The 13,288-nt window shown below is 50.1% G+C and overlaps 5 protein-coding genes across 5 annotated transcripts; 4 read left to right on the top strand and 1 right to left on the bottom strand.

Moving 5' to 3' along the window:
• Nucleotides 1–1,214: 1,214 nt before the first annotated feature.
• Nucleotides 1,215–2,612, top strand: AA0111_g5039 (hypothetical protein; the record flags this gene model as incomplete). Its single annotated transcript, XM_028651107.1, has 1 exon — nucleotides 1,215–2,612. One exon carries the CDS (start codon nucleotides 1,215–1,217, stop codon nucleotides 2,610–2,612), a length of 1,398 nt encoding a protein of 465 aa, XP_028507034.1.
• Nucleotides 2,613–2,965: 353 nt separating this feature from the next.
• On the bottom strand, nucleotides 2,966–4,353 carry AA0111_g5038 (hypothetical protein; the record flags this gene model as incomplete). Its single annotated transcript, XM_028651106.1, has 2 exons — nucleotides 2,966–3,947; nucleotides 3,998–4,353. 2 exons carry the CDS (start codon nucleotides 4,351–4,353, stop codon nucleotides 2,966–2,968), a joined length of 1,338 nt encoding a protein of 445 aa, XP_028507033.1.
• Nucleotides 4,354–5,641: 1,288 nt separating this feature from the next.
• AA0111_g5037 (hypothetical protein) lies at nucleotides 5,642–5,776 on the top strand (the record flags this gene model as incomplete). The annotated part of the gene is made up of 1 exon (XM_028651105.1): nucleotides 5,642–5,776. One exon carries the CDS (start codon nucleotides 5,642–5,644, stop codon nucleotides 5,774–5,776), a length of 135 nt encoding a protein of 44 aa, XP_028507037.1.
• A 591-nt stretch (nucleotides 5,777–6,367) lies between these two features.
• On the top strand, nucleotides 6,368–8,131 carry AA0111_g5036 (hypothetical protein; the record flags this gene model as incomplete). The annotated part of the gene is made up of 3 exons (XM_028651104.1): nucleotides 6,368–6,680; nucleotides 6,728–6,898; nucleotides 6,948–8,131. 3 exons carry the CDS (start codon nucleotides 6,368–6,370, stop codon nucleotides 8,129–8,131), a joined length of 1,668 nt encoding a protein of 555 aa, XP_028507036.1.
• A 1,415-nt stretch (nucleotides 8,132–9,546) lies between these two features.
• On the top strand, nucleotides 9,547–10,515 carry AA0111_g5035 (hypothetical protein; the record flags this gene model as incomplete). Its single annotated transcript, XM_028651103.1, has 2 exons — nucleotides 9,547–10,332; nucleotides 10,396–10,515. The coding sequence occupies 2 exons, from the start codon at nucleotides 9,547–9,549 to the stop codon at nucleotides 10,513–10,515; spliced, it is 906 nt and encodes a 301-aa protein (XP_028507035.1).
• Nucleotides 10,516–13,288: the final 2,773 nt, after the last annotated feature.

The following is a 13,288-nucleotide window of genomic DNA, read 5'->3' as shown; positions in this document are numbered from 1 at the left end:
CGACAGATGTAATCATGACGAGTCTGCAAACAAGATCAGCGTCAGCTGCGAGTGACTTGTGCTTGAGTGACTGGTCAGATGAAGCATGCTGTGCCGGCTGAATAATCACTACCAAAGACGCATACGATAGCGAACAAGTCAGTCGTCTAGCAGATTGGCTCATAGCCTACTTTCTTGTGATGAACAACATGATTAGGACTCTTACACTCCGATCACAGGACCGACTGAATGACCCAAAGATCGATTTACTGGCTAGACATAGAGTCTCGGTACCCAAAGCACCACAGACGAAGGCCGCATTAGTACCTCAAAGGAAGCATTCCTTTCACCGCCCTGTTTGTCCTGATCCATTCCTAGTCAAGACCAAATAATCGCTGAATTATCACACCGATGTCTCAGTTCTCCTCGATTCCTCAAAGACAGCAGTAGGAGCCTCAACAGTAGCATCGAATCTTGTCCAGGTGAACATACAAACTCAACAGTACGACTGTGTCTAAGCATATTCGTAATGCTTCTAGGAGGAATACATTCGTCTTCCTCGCCAGTATCGTACGAATATCCAATCAGCGGTTTCGCTCCGATGCCTGGGGATGTTGGTAATTCACAGACATAGAAAAACTGGTAGATGGTCGAGCTAGTTTGAGCCTCTGACAACGACCCTGTTTCCATTGTCTGAAAAACCATGGTTTGAACTAGAAGGTCTACTCCAGCGCAAGCCATGCAAGCATCACAAAGCGGGCTAACATCCGTGATCACTGGACTGAGCCTGAAAGGAACATACTATTTTCTATTACCCGACCTATAGAACTGCGGCATCGTGTGATTGTTTTCACAGTACTAAATAGTTAAAGGTCTACGATAGTAGATCGGTGAATGCTGAAAATCGGTAAATCGCCGCGCTGCGAAGTAGAACCGCCTTTCACTCATCTCCACGTTTGAGCCTAGGTTCGAGGATCCACGCCTCGCAATCGAGCTGAGTGGACATTCACAGGTAACAAGGCTCGGGAGTCTTATTACCACAACTTCACGTAAGTCCCCACCACATCAACCGTGGTTAGACATTCGCGACCACAGTTATATAGACCCACCTGCACACACACCAAAAAGATTTCACTCTTAATTCTGAAAACCCAATCTTCTCACTTTGGTATACCGCCACTTCAGACCATTTGGAAGATTTCACGGCTGCGTAACACATCGCACATACGACCATCATGCCTGGCCAGTACCTGCAAGAGGACTGGAAACTTATCAACGGTGCCACACCTATACTGTGCTTCACCACAGCCGTACTATACGCCCTCTATATTCTCTCTTTCCCACCAACCAGGCGTCTCTACCGCATACTCTCCATCTTCATCCTCGCCTTACCAACATGGTATGCATTCCGATACTCGGATCAACTCTGTCCACACTTCTTAGTAAATGACACATTTGCGCGGACGTGTCTAATATGGTTCGCGCACATGAGCTACGAAGTCTGCGTCGTAGAATTTGCGCCGGTCCTGCCAAAGGACAAGCAAGACATGGGAGAACAGGAACAAACTAAAGAAAGCATCAGACAGGGATACAAAGTTCTTTTCGATCGGAACCACACGCAGGTACTTGAACAGAGACAACAGCACAAATCACCGACAAACCCCAATGGAGTTTCGGCATCGAAAGAAAAGACCGGAGAAGAGCAATATACAGCAACCGATAAGAAGACTGACGAACCTATCTTACGGAGCACTCGTATCCAGCACGGTGTTGTGCTACCTGAGAAAGAAGGCCACGGCTACTCACGCTGGAGATTTGTCGGCTACCATATCCTCAAGGGGTTCGTTTACTATGGCCTCCAAAGGTTGTTCGACCTCTACGAAACACGCTACTCCCCTCTTGTCCTACCACCTAGCGCATACATGACACCAGGGCTCTTGGAATTCTTCCAGCAACTGCCAACATCTATGGACTACCAAGAGATAACCTGGCGGTTAGAGTTCACGTTCGACTGGTGCATCTTGTCCTTATGGATGTATGAAAGCTATCACAGTGTGTTCGCCGTTCTCTACGTCGGTTCGGGGCTAGACGGCCCGGAAGAGTGGTCTACAGGTCTCTTTGGCCCATTTAGTAACGCGTGGTCGGTGAGAAGGTACTGGTCGAAGCATTGGCACAATTATGTCTATCACTCATTCTCAGGCCACATCAAATGTGTGACGAGAGGCTGGCTGGGTATGAAGCGCGGTGCAGTTACGCGAATGGTCGAGAATACGCTTGTCTTCTTCGTATCCGGCCTTATGCACTCACTCGTTCGGTGGCAACAGAACCCTTCTGGCGATTGTTGGGCTATCACATGTTACTATGTTGCGCAGATTCTACCTATGATATTCGAGTGGTGTGTGGCGACTCAGTGGAGCAAGGTGCGGAAGTTGTTAGGCTTCAGGTCAGACTCAAGGTGGCTGCGTAGCGCGGAGTATGCTATTGGGTATTTGTGGGTCATCGCCTGGTTTCTTTTCAGTGTGCCAAAGTACTACCAAACGAGGATGGCGTGGTCAAATGTGAAGAGGCTTAAGACCTTCATAGCGGAGTTAGAGGCTGCTCGAGCTCTCAATGAGACGAGCACAGAACGGTAGAGGGCAGGGAGGAGTCGAAGCTCCAGCATGCGAAAGGAATAAGTCAAGTTTATATCATGGGACACATTGTCAAACGATGATGGAGAATGGTCAGAGTTAAATTGTCATAACACCCCGACCTTTTGTCATGCATATCGATTGGGTTTGTGCGTCGACGAAGTTTCCACCTACAATAAGCCTCGGATGATAGTGTTAATTGTCAGTTGAATCGAAATGATGATGCATACATTAATAGATTTACATCTTTATCAAAACATGTCTTTGACGGCTTTATGTTCATGTAATAATTATTTACTTCATTCTTGTTGGTATCATTAAACTATGCTACATGTTCTCGTATAATGAAAGCAGGCTTAGTACCTGGTCAACTCAGGGCTATCCTTGGACGCTGGGAAACTCCACTTGGTCTCAACAAAGACCTTCTGCATACCATCCTCCTTCTTCTCGAACTTGTAGTAGACCTTGTCCAAGTCTTCAAGGCGAACACGGTGGGTGACCATCTTCATCGGGTCGATGCGTTTCTCCTGGATCATCTTGAGGAGAGACTCCCAGTACATGTGAACAGGTGCTTGGCCGTTACCAATAAGACGGATACCACGCTCCATAAGAGAACCGATGTTGAAGTGGTTGGTGAAGCCGACGTATACACCAGTAATACCACAGCGACCCATATTCCGTGTGCTGGTAATCATCTCGTTGATGAGCTCGCTGGTGTCGGTCTCGAGACCGAGCATCATCTCGAAGTAATGTGCCCAGCCCTTGGCGTACTCACCGGCAGCACACTCAATGCTGACGTCTGGACCGCGGTTGTTGCACATCTCCTTGAGTTTGCTTGTGACCGACTCGCCCTTGGCCAGTGTAGAGAAGTCGAGAGTATCGACATTGGGGTATCTGGCCTTGACGAAGTCGAGACGCCAGTTAGAGTCGATCATGATGACCCTGGATGCGCCTTGCATCAAAGAGAAATCCGCAGCCATTTGTCCAATCGGGCCGGCTCCCCAAATGGCGACCACATCACCCTTGTTGACACCAGTGTCGACAACGGCGTGCCATGAGGTGCACAGAACGTCAGAAAGGAAGAGACCCGCCTCGTCAGGAACATCATCGGGAAGCGGTAGTAGGTTGACGTCGCCGTATGCCACGCGAGTGTACTCTGCTTGACCACCAGCATATCCCCCAGTGAAGTGAGAGTAGCCGAACATGCCTGCTGTCCGGCCGCCGTACATTGCGTTCTCAATTGTGTTTGAGTTGGTCTTCTCGCACTGTGAAGACAGCTTCTGTTTGCAGTAGTAGCAGTCACCGCAGGCGATCTGGAAGGAGGCAACGACTCGTTGACTATACTTTATTAGCGATGCCTCCAAGCAAAAACTTCGAGATAGACGTACCCCTTCTTGAACTTTGTGACACCGGGGCCGCACTCGTCTACGACACCACAGAACTCGTGTCCGAGAATGTCGCCCTTCTGCATCTCCACGACAGCGCCGTGAAGCAAGTGCAGGTCAGAACCGCAGACTGTGGAACCAGTGACCTTGACGATAACGTCACGATCCTCTAGAATCTTGGGCTTCGGTGTGTCAATCATTCGGACGTCGTTCTTGCCGTACCACGCCAGAGCCTTCATTGTCTCAGAGTAGTCGGCTGTACTCTCATCGTTGCCAGGGTTGGTGACGTTCTGCGCGGTGGTGGCGTTATCGCCATGGCCAATGACCTTCTCGGCCTGGCGAGCTGCTTGGGACATCATCTTGGGCGTAGGTTCGATGTGCAGCTGTTATGTGAAGGGTAGAAAGTGCTCAGAGTTGGAAAGGGTCTGATAGAGAGGGATGGAGATGGAGAAGTGATAACATGCGCAGAGTGCCTACCTTTTCAATGCTAACAGAGACAAAACCGATGACATATTGTCAACATGTGACGTTGAATTTGCAGCCTTCTTACAACTACCGCGAACCAGAAGATTATTCGCCCCCTTGTACATGCGCTTGGAAGGGCTAGCCTAACGTCATGACACGCCATGGAGGGGTCCAAGTCCGCTCTACGCGAGCTGAACAGGTGCGGATTCGGAAATGCCATGTGCTGGCGCAGATCGACGTTGATGACGGGAATTCTGACGAGCGTCATGGCGATGTCATGGCGGGGCAACACGCGTTTCGTGTTTCGCCGTTGGAGCTAGACAGGGAGCTATGGCCAGACCACCGAGTATGCTCGGAGCGGCCTTCGCTCGGCATATAGGATTGATGTCGTATTAAGCTCGGGGTGTCGATATGAGAGACAAACCGGATTAATCGTGACGTGCAAGAGTAAGAGGCATGTGAAACTGATCCTTTGGAGTTGACGTGGAGGCATACATGGTAGAATAGTGATGGGCTTCAAGCCAGCGGCAACGCGAGGACTTATAGGCTTGCAACTGAGGACCATGATGGTAGATCGAGCATCCGGATCATTGCTAAACGCTGAGAATCCGGGGAGTTGACATGCATCAAACTCTTGGTGAACGGACTGGGTAAGTGCTGACGCAGGTACAGACACCTCGTTTGTTGCCATGTGCGCCAGATTGAAGAGCGTTAGCAGTAAGACGAATGGCTCGACCAAGTCAGCGACAACTTTTAGGCTGCTATTTGCATTTGAGAGTCATGGTGTCTTGTTCATGTACCCCATACAAGAGAAAAACCAAACAGGTAGAAATAATAAGGTCTACCCTGCAGCTTACGTTATCTCCTAACAACAGAAATTATGAAGATAAATAGTATTGTAGACTTCTAGATTCTTTATAAATATCTATATAGCTGTAACATAATTTGTTGTAGTAGGAAGATAGGTACAAACAGCTACCCCCAAAGCTAGTAAAATCAGGATGTCCTGACAATGCTCTGGCTTTCTAGCCACCCTCAGGTCTGCTCAAGATCCTGCCTGTACTAAACCCTCTACATCCTCGGCCGCCAGTATAACTTTGAGGATGTCTAGGTAAACATCCTACAACATCCTTGGCCGCACGATGATGGCTTGAGTTGGTCGGGTAGACATCCTCAAACATCATGGCCGCGCTTTGTCATTCAGTCAAACTTCTTCCTCAACCCAATGCACAAGGCACTGGAATCAATGAAAAAGAAAAGCCACAGTGGCAGACCAGCAAAAATTGCCCCGCTGAAGCCCCCGAAGGAGATTCATGACAACACCACACCCCGCTGTGCAATGGAGGCGACGTTGTCAGACCATCAAATAGTTGAGCTTGATGAGTCGCAAGAAGGTAAGTATGCTCACCAGATTTGGGGCTGGGGGAAAGCTAGAATATAAACCCAAAGATTCTTGGCACGCTAGTGGATCATGTGACTACGCACAGCCGCTTTGCGCTCGCTTGACGGCTCAACTGCGGATGGGCCGAGCTTTGGCAGTCTGAGGTGAAAGTTCTCTCACCTCGACATTCCATCCATTACTTGTCATCGACGTGCCGTCACAGGCATGTTCCAGAGAAAGGTAAGTCTACAACATTCCATTGCATACACAGCTACCTTGCGCTGCTTACCAGCGCTCAATGGGTCGATTGATATGTATTATCAGTCCCGCGTTGAGCTCTGTCAAGCTTCGCAAGCGCCGTAGCCCACAACCCTTCCCTTCCTATGATGATCCAAAACAACCTTAGAACCGTTGCGAATGACGCCTTCGGGCGGTTGACTTCACCATACCCTTTACTGAACCCGTCTTCACTACATATTCATTATGACACGCTCTCTGCGACTAGTAGCTAACGAGATAAAGGAACCATGAGCCGGCCAACCTTGAACTTTCTCCGCCCATACCTTCATCAGGCTAGTCGCTCCATCAGACCGGAACACGCGCGAGCATATCTCTCTGTTCAGCGGCGCTTTGTTCAGAGCCTAGCCGCCGATGCATATACTGGCCCACATGATGTAGAGAAGCAGAAGCGCTTGGAGCACCTGGGCAAGGTGAAGCCGTTGGACGATTATCACCCTAGGCTGGCTTATTCCGCGGATGCGCAAAACTTATCGATACGTGATTTTAATGCCAAGTACGATGGCATCCAAGAAACAACTCCTGATCGTGTGTCTGTGTTTGGTATGATTCACTACCCGTGAGCACCGGTCCGATTCTGACAGTGTCAGGAAGGGTGCGCTCAGTGCGACTGCTTGGCTCTAAGCTAATGTTCCTCGATATTGAACGTGATACACAGCGATTGCAGGTCATGGTAGAGCTGAAGAAGCTCACACCTCAAGACAGCCTTGATGAGAACTTTAAGAATTTCAAGAAAGTCGCCCGGGTTGGTGACTGGGTGTGTAAGTGATGAAGCCGTCAAGCTTGATAATAGACTCTAATGCCGCAAAGCCATCAACGGTAACCCTACAAAGACATCGAGTGGACAGCTCTCAATTCTCGCCCTCGACGTACCCCAGATTCTCGCGCCATGCCTTCATCACCTCCCAGAGAGGGTTGACGATGCCGAGACACTTGCGCGACGACCACACATTCACGCGCTCACAAGCGACGAGCCTGGCGATGTCCTTCGTCTCCGGGCGCTGATCTATGACTACGTGCGCACGTACTTCATACAGAGCGGCTTTTTGGAAGTGGAGACACCCATGTTCGACGTTAACGCTGGAGGTGCTATCGCACGACCCTTTGAGACTGTCGCAAATGAGCTATCCAATACTCCTATTAGGCTCAGGATAGCACCTGAGCTCAACCTGAAGCGGCTGATTGTTGGAGGACAGGATAAGATCTTCGAGATTGGACGTGCCTTCAGAAATGAAGGTGTGGACAACACCCATAACCCAGAATTCTCAACTTGCGAATTCTACGAAGTTGGCGCGAACCTGCACACAGTCGTCGCCAGGACAGAGCAACTGGTACACGGTCTTCATACCGCGATTGAGTCATTGAGGTCCACGTACTTCCCTACCCTAGCGTCGCCGGAGGATATCGATTTCGCACAGCCTTTTGCTCAATTGCCCTTCATACCCACAATCGAGCAAGCTTGTGGTTGCAAGCTACCTGATCTATCATCATCGGAAGCTTCCGACAAGCTGTTACAGCTATTTGGTGAGCTGGACCTCGTCATCCCGCCCAATCCCACTCTTCCACGTCTTCTTGATACTCTCGCGGAGATCTACATCGAACCTCTCTGTAAAAACCCTACATTCATCACCCAACACCCGGAAGCACTTTCTCCCCTCTCAAAGTCATACATTGACGAGGTCACTGGACAACGTGTCGCATCTCGTGTGGAGCTCTTCATCCACGGCCGCGAATATGTCAACGCATACGAAGAAGAAAACTCGCCGTTCGAACAGCGTCGCAAGTTCATTCAACAGCGTGACTTCCATCCCGAGGGTGAGGGCGCCATCGACGAGAGTTATCTCGAGGCATTGGAATGGGGTATGCCGCCGACTGGTGGCTGGGGGTGTGGGTTGGACAGACTGGTCATGCTGTTCGCTAGTAAGAAAAGGATCGCCGACGTGTTGCCTTTTGGCACCTTGCGAAACGTTGTTAGTATTGCTAAGACGACGTGAGCGACTTTCTTTTGCAGCAGAGTCGAATCATCTTCAAGAAACAATACATCATTGAGCATATAGTGGTCTATCTACCTTCCGCAGTACTCAACCTATCTCTCGAAACTACACAAGGCGGCTTGTTGGATCTGTTCACTTGGTAGATTCTCTTTCGCCCCTGATCAAGGAGCAGAATATGAGGCTTGTAGCAGAGATGTAATTTATTAAGCTACTTAGCACTACATCAAAGAGAGAAACTAAACACATCTTGTGAACCTCAGGTGCCCACCTGCATGAGCTCGGATGCAGTTCGGCCGAATACCTCCCGGGCATTTCACGCTCGTTTAGTTTATACACAATGATACAAGGCTTGCTGAGCTAAAATAGTGTGGCTGTTCATACTCTTGACTCTGGTGAAGGGCAAGCGAGAGCCGTAGCGAATGGCGTGGTGTCAACCGCTCGGCTCCGACACTTCTTGCAGAGCAGATCATGCGTCTACCGCCATCCCGCAAACTACCACTGCTTTGCAAAGACTACTGTCACGGCTGAATTCCGCAATCATCAACACAAGACGTTTTCATTGTCGCTGATTGCATGAGTCCATTGGCCGCCATCGAATTTATTCATGATTCAATGGGCCGCAGCCCGTCGATCTCTCCACTTCGCATGCACAAAACACTTTGACGCGCAACGCATGTAGAAGGTCCGACATGCGTGGCGCTTCGATGACCTTGATTTGGGCGCTCATTGCGGGGCTGGCCTTCACCGGTATCGTGTTCGGACGACTTTTCAGCCTCTTCAGCTAAGGGCCTCGGCAAGCTACTCATTATGTAGCCTAGAAGTATTCAGACGCCAAAAGATAGGTGGTCTCTTCCGTCTTAGCAAAACATCGTTTTCACTATCGGATGTCCTGCTGGTGGCTTTTCCATCATTCTATTCAGTTAGATATCTTTCCATACAAGACATGCCTCTGGTTAGTGATGTTCCGGTATGAACTGCATGCGAGACATGTACTGATTTCCTACACCAATCTTTAGGTTCGGCCCCCACCTCTCCCGCCTCGAAATTCATCGTCTTCACAGTCAGGAACACCGCAGACGAAACAGTACCCAACGCTTGGGTTGTGCGGGCGGTCGAGCTTTACACAAGGACACAATGACTGGCTGCAAATCAGTTCACCAAGACGAATCTCAAATTTTGACATCTGTCCGGACTGCTATAACACATCTTTCCGCGGTACTCGCTATGCTTCCCTTATTTCTGCACAATCTGCCAAACCGGCAAACCCTCAACTTCAGACTATGTGCGATTTCTCGTTCTTATGGGTAAGACTAGCCTACATGTGGCTTTTCCAACAGGGCCAGCCTGATCTGAGCTTGCTGGGCGAAATTTCAAGTATTCAGAGAGACAAGGATGGTATTTGCCCAAACTTCAACATGGAGGATACAGAGGTCAAAAAAGGGGGGAAGCCGGCCGTAACGAGGACATGGTATTCTCTTCGAGACCCAAAGACCGGATCGCTGGTTGAGGAAATGACGGCCTGTTCGGACTGCGTTGCGCATATCAACATCATCTTTCCTTGCCTGAAGCGGATTTTTGCGCCAATTGCGGATGGACAAGCGTTGCTTGCAACCTGCGACCTTATGACTCAAGGAAATGGACAACAACGGTGTTTAGAGTATGTTGACAAGATCGCCAGTGTTGCAGAGAGTACACTGGAAACCCAAACCCGGGACGTTACACCACTGATTGATTTTGTCAAGAAATGGGCACCAGTCCCTGTCTGCCAAAAGGGGAATTTGGTCAAAGGAGAGAAACAATACTGCTTGTCATCCATGGCATCCGAGTTCACCGCTTGTGAAGACTGTTACCTCAAACACGTTGAGCCTCTCTACTCCAGTTCACCGCGACCAGCGATCCTCTCACAGTTCAGGGCTCAAGAACCACACCCTGGTGGTTTCATGTGTGACCTCTACTCTCCCCGCCTTCAGACCTACTTCACAGACGCCTGCCGTACCAATGACCTGTCAACTTTTCGGCAGAAGATTCAGGCACGAAACAACAAGATGCAAGAATTGGATATTCAGCTTGCACGCATGAAGCAAGAGTTCCAGCAGCTTAAGATGCAAGAGAATATGCATATGAGTCAGATGAGGATCGCTCAATCGCAGGCTAGGATGGCTAGCACGCAATGGACTGTCAGCGGATGGATCGGACCCCCAGTGAGTACTCGGTGGATTGGCGTATGGTTATGACTTAATAGAACAAGGCTGATAGTAGTATAGATTGATTGGAGTGCGACGAATGCGCAAATGGCCAAGGCTAGCGAAAAGGCTATGCAGGCGGCTATTATTCAAGACAACATGACGGCGTTGGAAAAGGAATGGAACGACCACTGGAAGTAAAGCTTCCTTGATCCTAACAATGCATACTAAGTGGTACATTAGTGTGCTGTTGGTCTTGAGCAACTTAGAAGGCGCTTGTAATCGTGTTCTGGATCAAATGTTGTTTTCACCTCTCACTGTATTCAGCAAGCATACATGCAAGAGTTTTGTTAGTGAATGCACTACGCCAAAGAGAGATACTCAATATCTCGTTTAAGCAGAGTACTTCTTCCTACTACAATAAAGCGTGTTAGAGCTATATAGACATACATAGAGAACCTAGAAGCCTACAATACTATTAATCCCTATAATCTCTCTTGTTAGGAGCTAATGTAAGCTGCAAAGTAAAGTTTACTATCTCTATCTGTTCGATTTTTCTCTTGCATAGGGTGAATGCGTCGAGGAAGCTACGACTGGCAGTGGTGTATTGCAAGACCCAGTGCTATTACGCGACACATGACATCGGCTTCCATGCATTGTTTGGTGATCACCTACACAGAGGCGTACGTTCAAGACGTAGTGAAACATTGAACCTCCATGATGCCGCACAGCGCCAGTCGCACGAGGCTGTACATACACTGTGCTTGTCTAAGGCAGACTGCAACAAACAGTATCTCTGATTCTGAGGCGTCGATGTGCTTTTTTTAGGGCTGACGATCACCCGAAAAGCACATTCTATGGATTGCAGAAGCGCCCGGAACGGGAGGGAGTGTTCCTAAATAGCTGAGCCCCTCGGAGATTTCATGCTATGAGCAGCGTCATGGAAAGAGCGGTGGCTTCAGATCTCTTCATCGTGATTCGCATGATCTTCTGAACGGTAAGAGTCTGCAAAGACGGTCTGGCCTGACATGAAAAAACAAGAACCGCAAGGCAGTGTAGCTGTTGGTAGGGCGAACCCCGCTTGTTGGAGGTCATTGCAACACTCGATGACAAAGCAGTTTAAGATCGAGATGTCTGTTACCATGCCATTGTTGGTGGACCTCGCTTGTATGCTCGTTTTCCTGTTTAGGGAATTGACAATGGTGAAGAACAAAAAAAAAGTCAGCTTTTCGGGTAGTGATCGTACCGGCACGCTGGGATGTCGCGTGGCTGTCGCTAGCCGGGATCGCTTTCAGGCCGCCCTTTGCTATGATCTTGAATGCTTGGAGCTATCTGGATGCCAGTACCCGAACCAGTTTAGGAGGGTACCGTTGGTGGTGGAGATGCTTGCCAAAGAGACGGTGGGAGTAAGCGCCGATAACGTGAGAGCGGGGTTGCTTCGGTTGGATGTCTACGCAAAGTTATCAACGCGAGTGGGACACCAGGTATGTTTGACACCTTCCTCGAAGGAAGACTACCACTAGTAGACCAACGTAGCGTGCCTTATGATGTAAGTTTTAGTATCACCCACAGAATCCAGATTGAGTACAATTAGTCTCAAGGACACATTCACATCGGTCACTAAGGTGTGTGCAGGGAGTCATGCAAGCCGAAGCTGCAGCCTCCTGTCAGTCATCTGGGAGATTGTTCTGTGCCTGTCGGTCATACAAAGACCGAGAGAAAGACCTGTGCTCCACGGCGCTTATTGGCAAGCCGCCTTGGGCGCGGCTAATGTCAAACGCGGGAGCGGCGCAGGTCGCACGCAGAAGGGCAGCTCGTGTGTTTGTGAAGACGGACAAGGTGGCTGCCTGTAGGCCAGTAGGTCAGACCAGCGTAAAATATTGGAGACTTGCGCGGCGTGAACTGTGGTAGGTTGGAGTAAGGGAAAATTCTGTGCTTTCGTGTGCAAGTCAAAAAGTTGGAGATGCAATTGGCCAATCTAAGCATCCGAGCAGACGGTAACCGGAGACGCTGACACGCTTGTAGAATCTGGAGATGAGCTAGCGGATATGTGATACCGATGACGATCCTACAGATATAGCAAGAAGAGGCTCTTGAGATGCCATGTGTCGACGGACCGTTGTGAGGAGGAATTCATCACACCATTGAGGCATCCATTTGATGCAAGTCGGCCACGTCGATTGTCGATGGGGCTGGAACTGGAGACAGAGCAAACGGCTAGACGGGCATGTTGGCTGTGCCGCACACACTGCTGCTGTCTCAGCGCAGCTGATAGAGCCTTTTGGGGGAGGGTGCATTAGCGTCTCATGGAGGCCTGGCCCTAGTCTTCTGCAGCAACGTTCGCCATGCGAGGAACTAATGCTGGGTGAATAGACGATGCCAAGGGAGTGCTTACCTAGGCTCTGGAGGGTGCTGCAGCCGTCTGTTCTGTCCGGGACGGCATCAGAGTAGTAGAGTATAGCGAAGGTGTTCGCACCGTTAGACGGCACATGGACCCAGATTCCCAGCGATGGCTGTTCTAGAGGATCCAGTGTCGTGTCTCTGGCACGCACGGCGCGGGATCGCTGAGCATGCCCGCAATCTAGCGTGGCCCTGGGCGCTTAATCTGCAGTTCATCCCTGGAGCTTAGCAGCTCCCCGGTCGGCGATTCGTCTGCGGCGCCAAGGAGTGGTGGTGAACGGACAGGTGTTGTAAGCGGGCCATGGTGCACGGTCGGGCGAGCATGTTCGCTGCTGGGTACACCAGCTTGACGCCGCCTGCGCTGAGAGTCTCCACCGAGGCAGAGTCGCTGTGTTGAAACAACGACACCACTTTACACGCCGACGCCGTACCTTGAGCCTCTTCCCGGCAGCTGGTCTGCTCTGATAAGCCTCGTCCCATCCTTCTTTCCCATAGACGCAAGCGCTCTCGTCGCTCGCGCCCACCTCTCCGCGCCCCCGAGCCTCCTGAGCCTCTCTTCTACCGTCTTCTCCTT

The sequence above is a fragment of the Alternaria arborescens genome (genome assembly GCF_004154835.1).
Source record: "Alternaria arborescens strain FERA 675 chromosome Unknown contig_10, whole genome shotgun sequence".
NCBI lineage: Eukaryota > Fungi > Ascomycota > Dothideomycetes > Pleosporales > Pleosporaceae > Alternaria > Alternaria arborescens.
The sequence above is the reverse complement of the archived record's forward strand: the minus strand, read 5'-3'. Positions and strand labels throughout refer to the sequence as shown.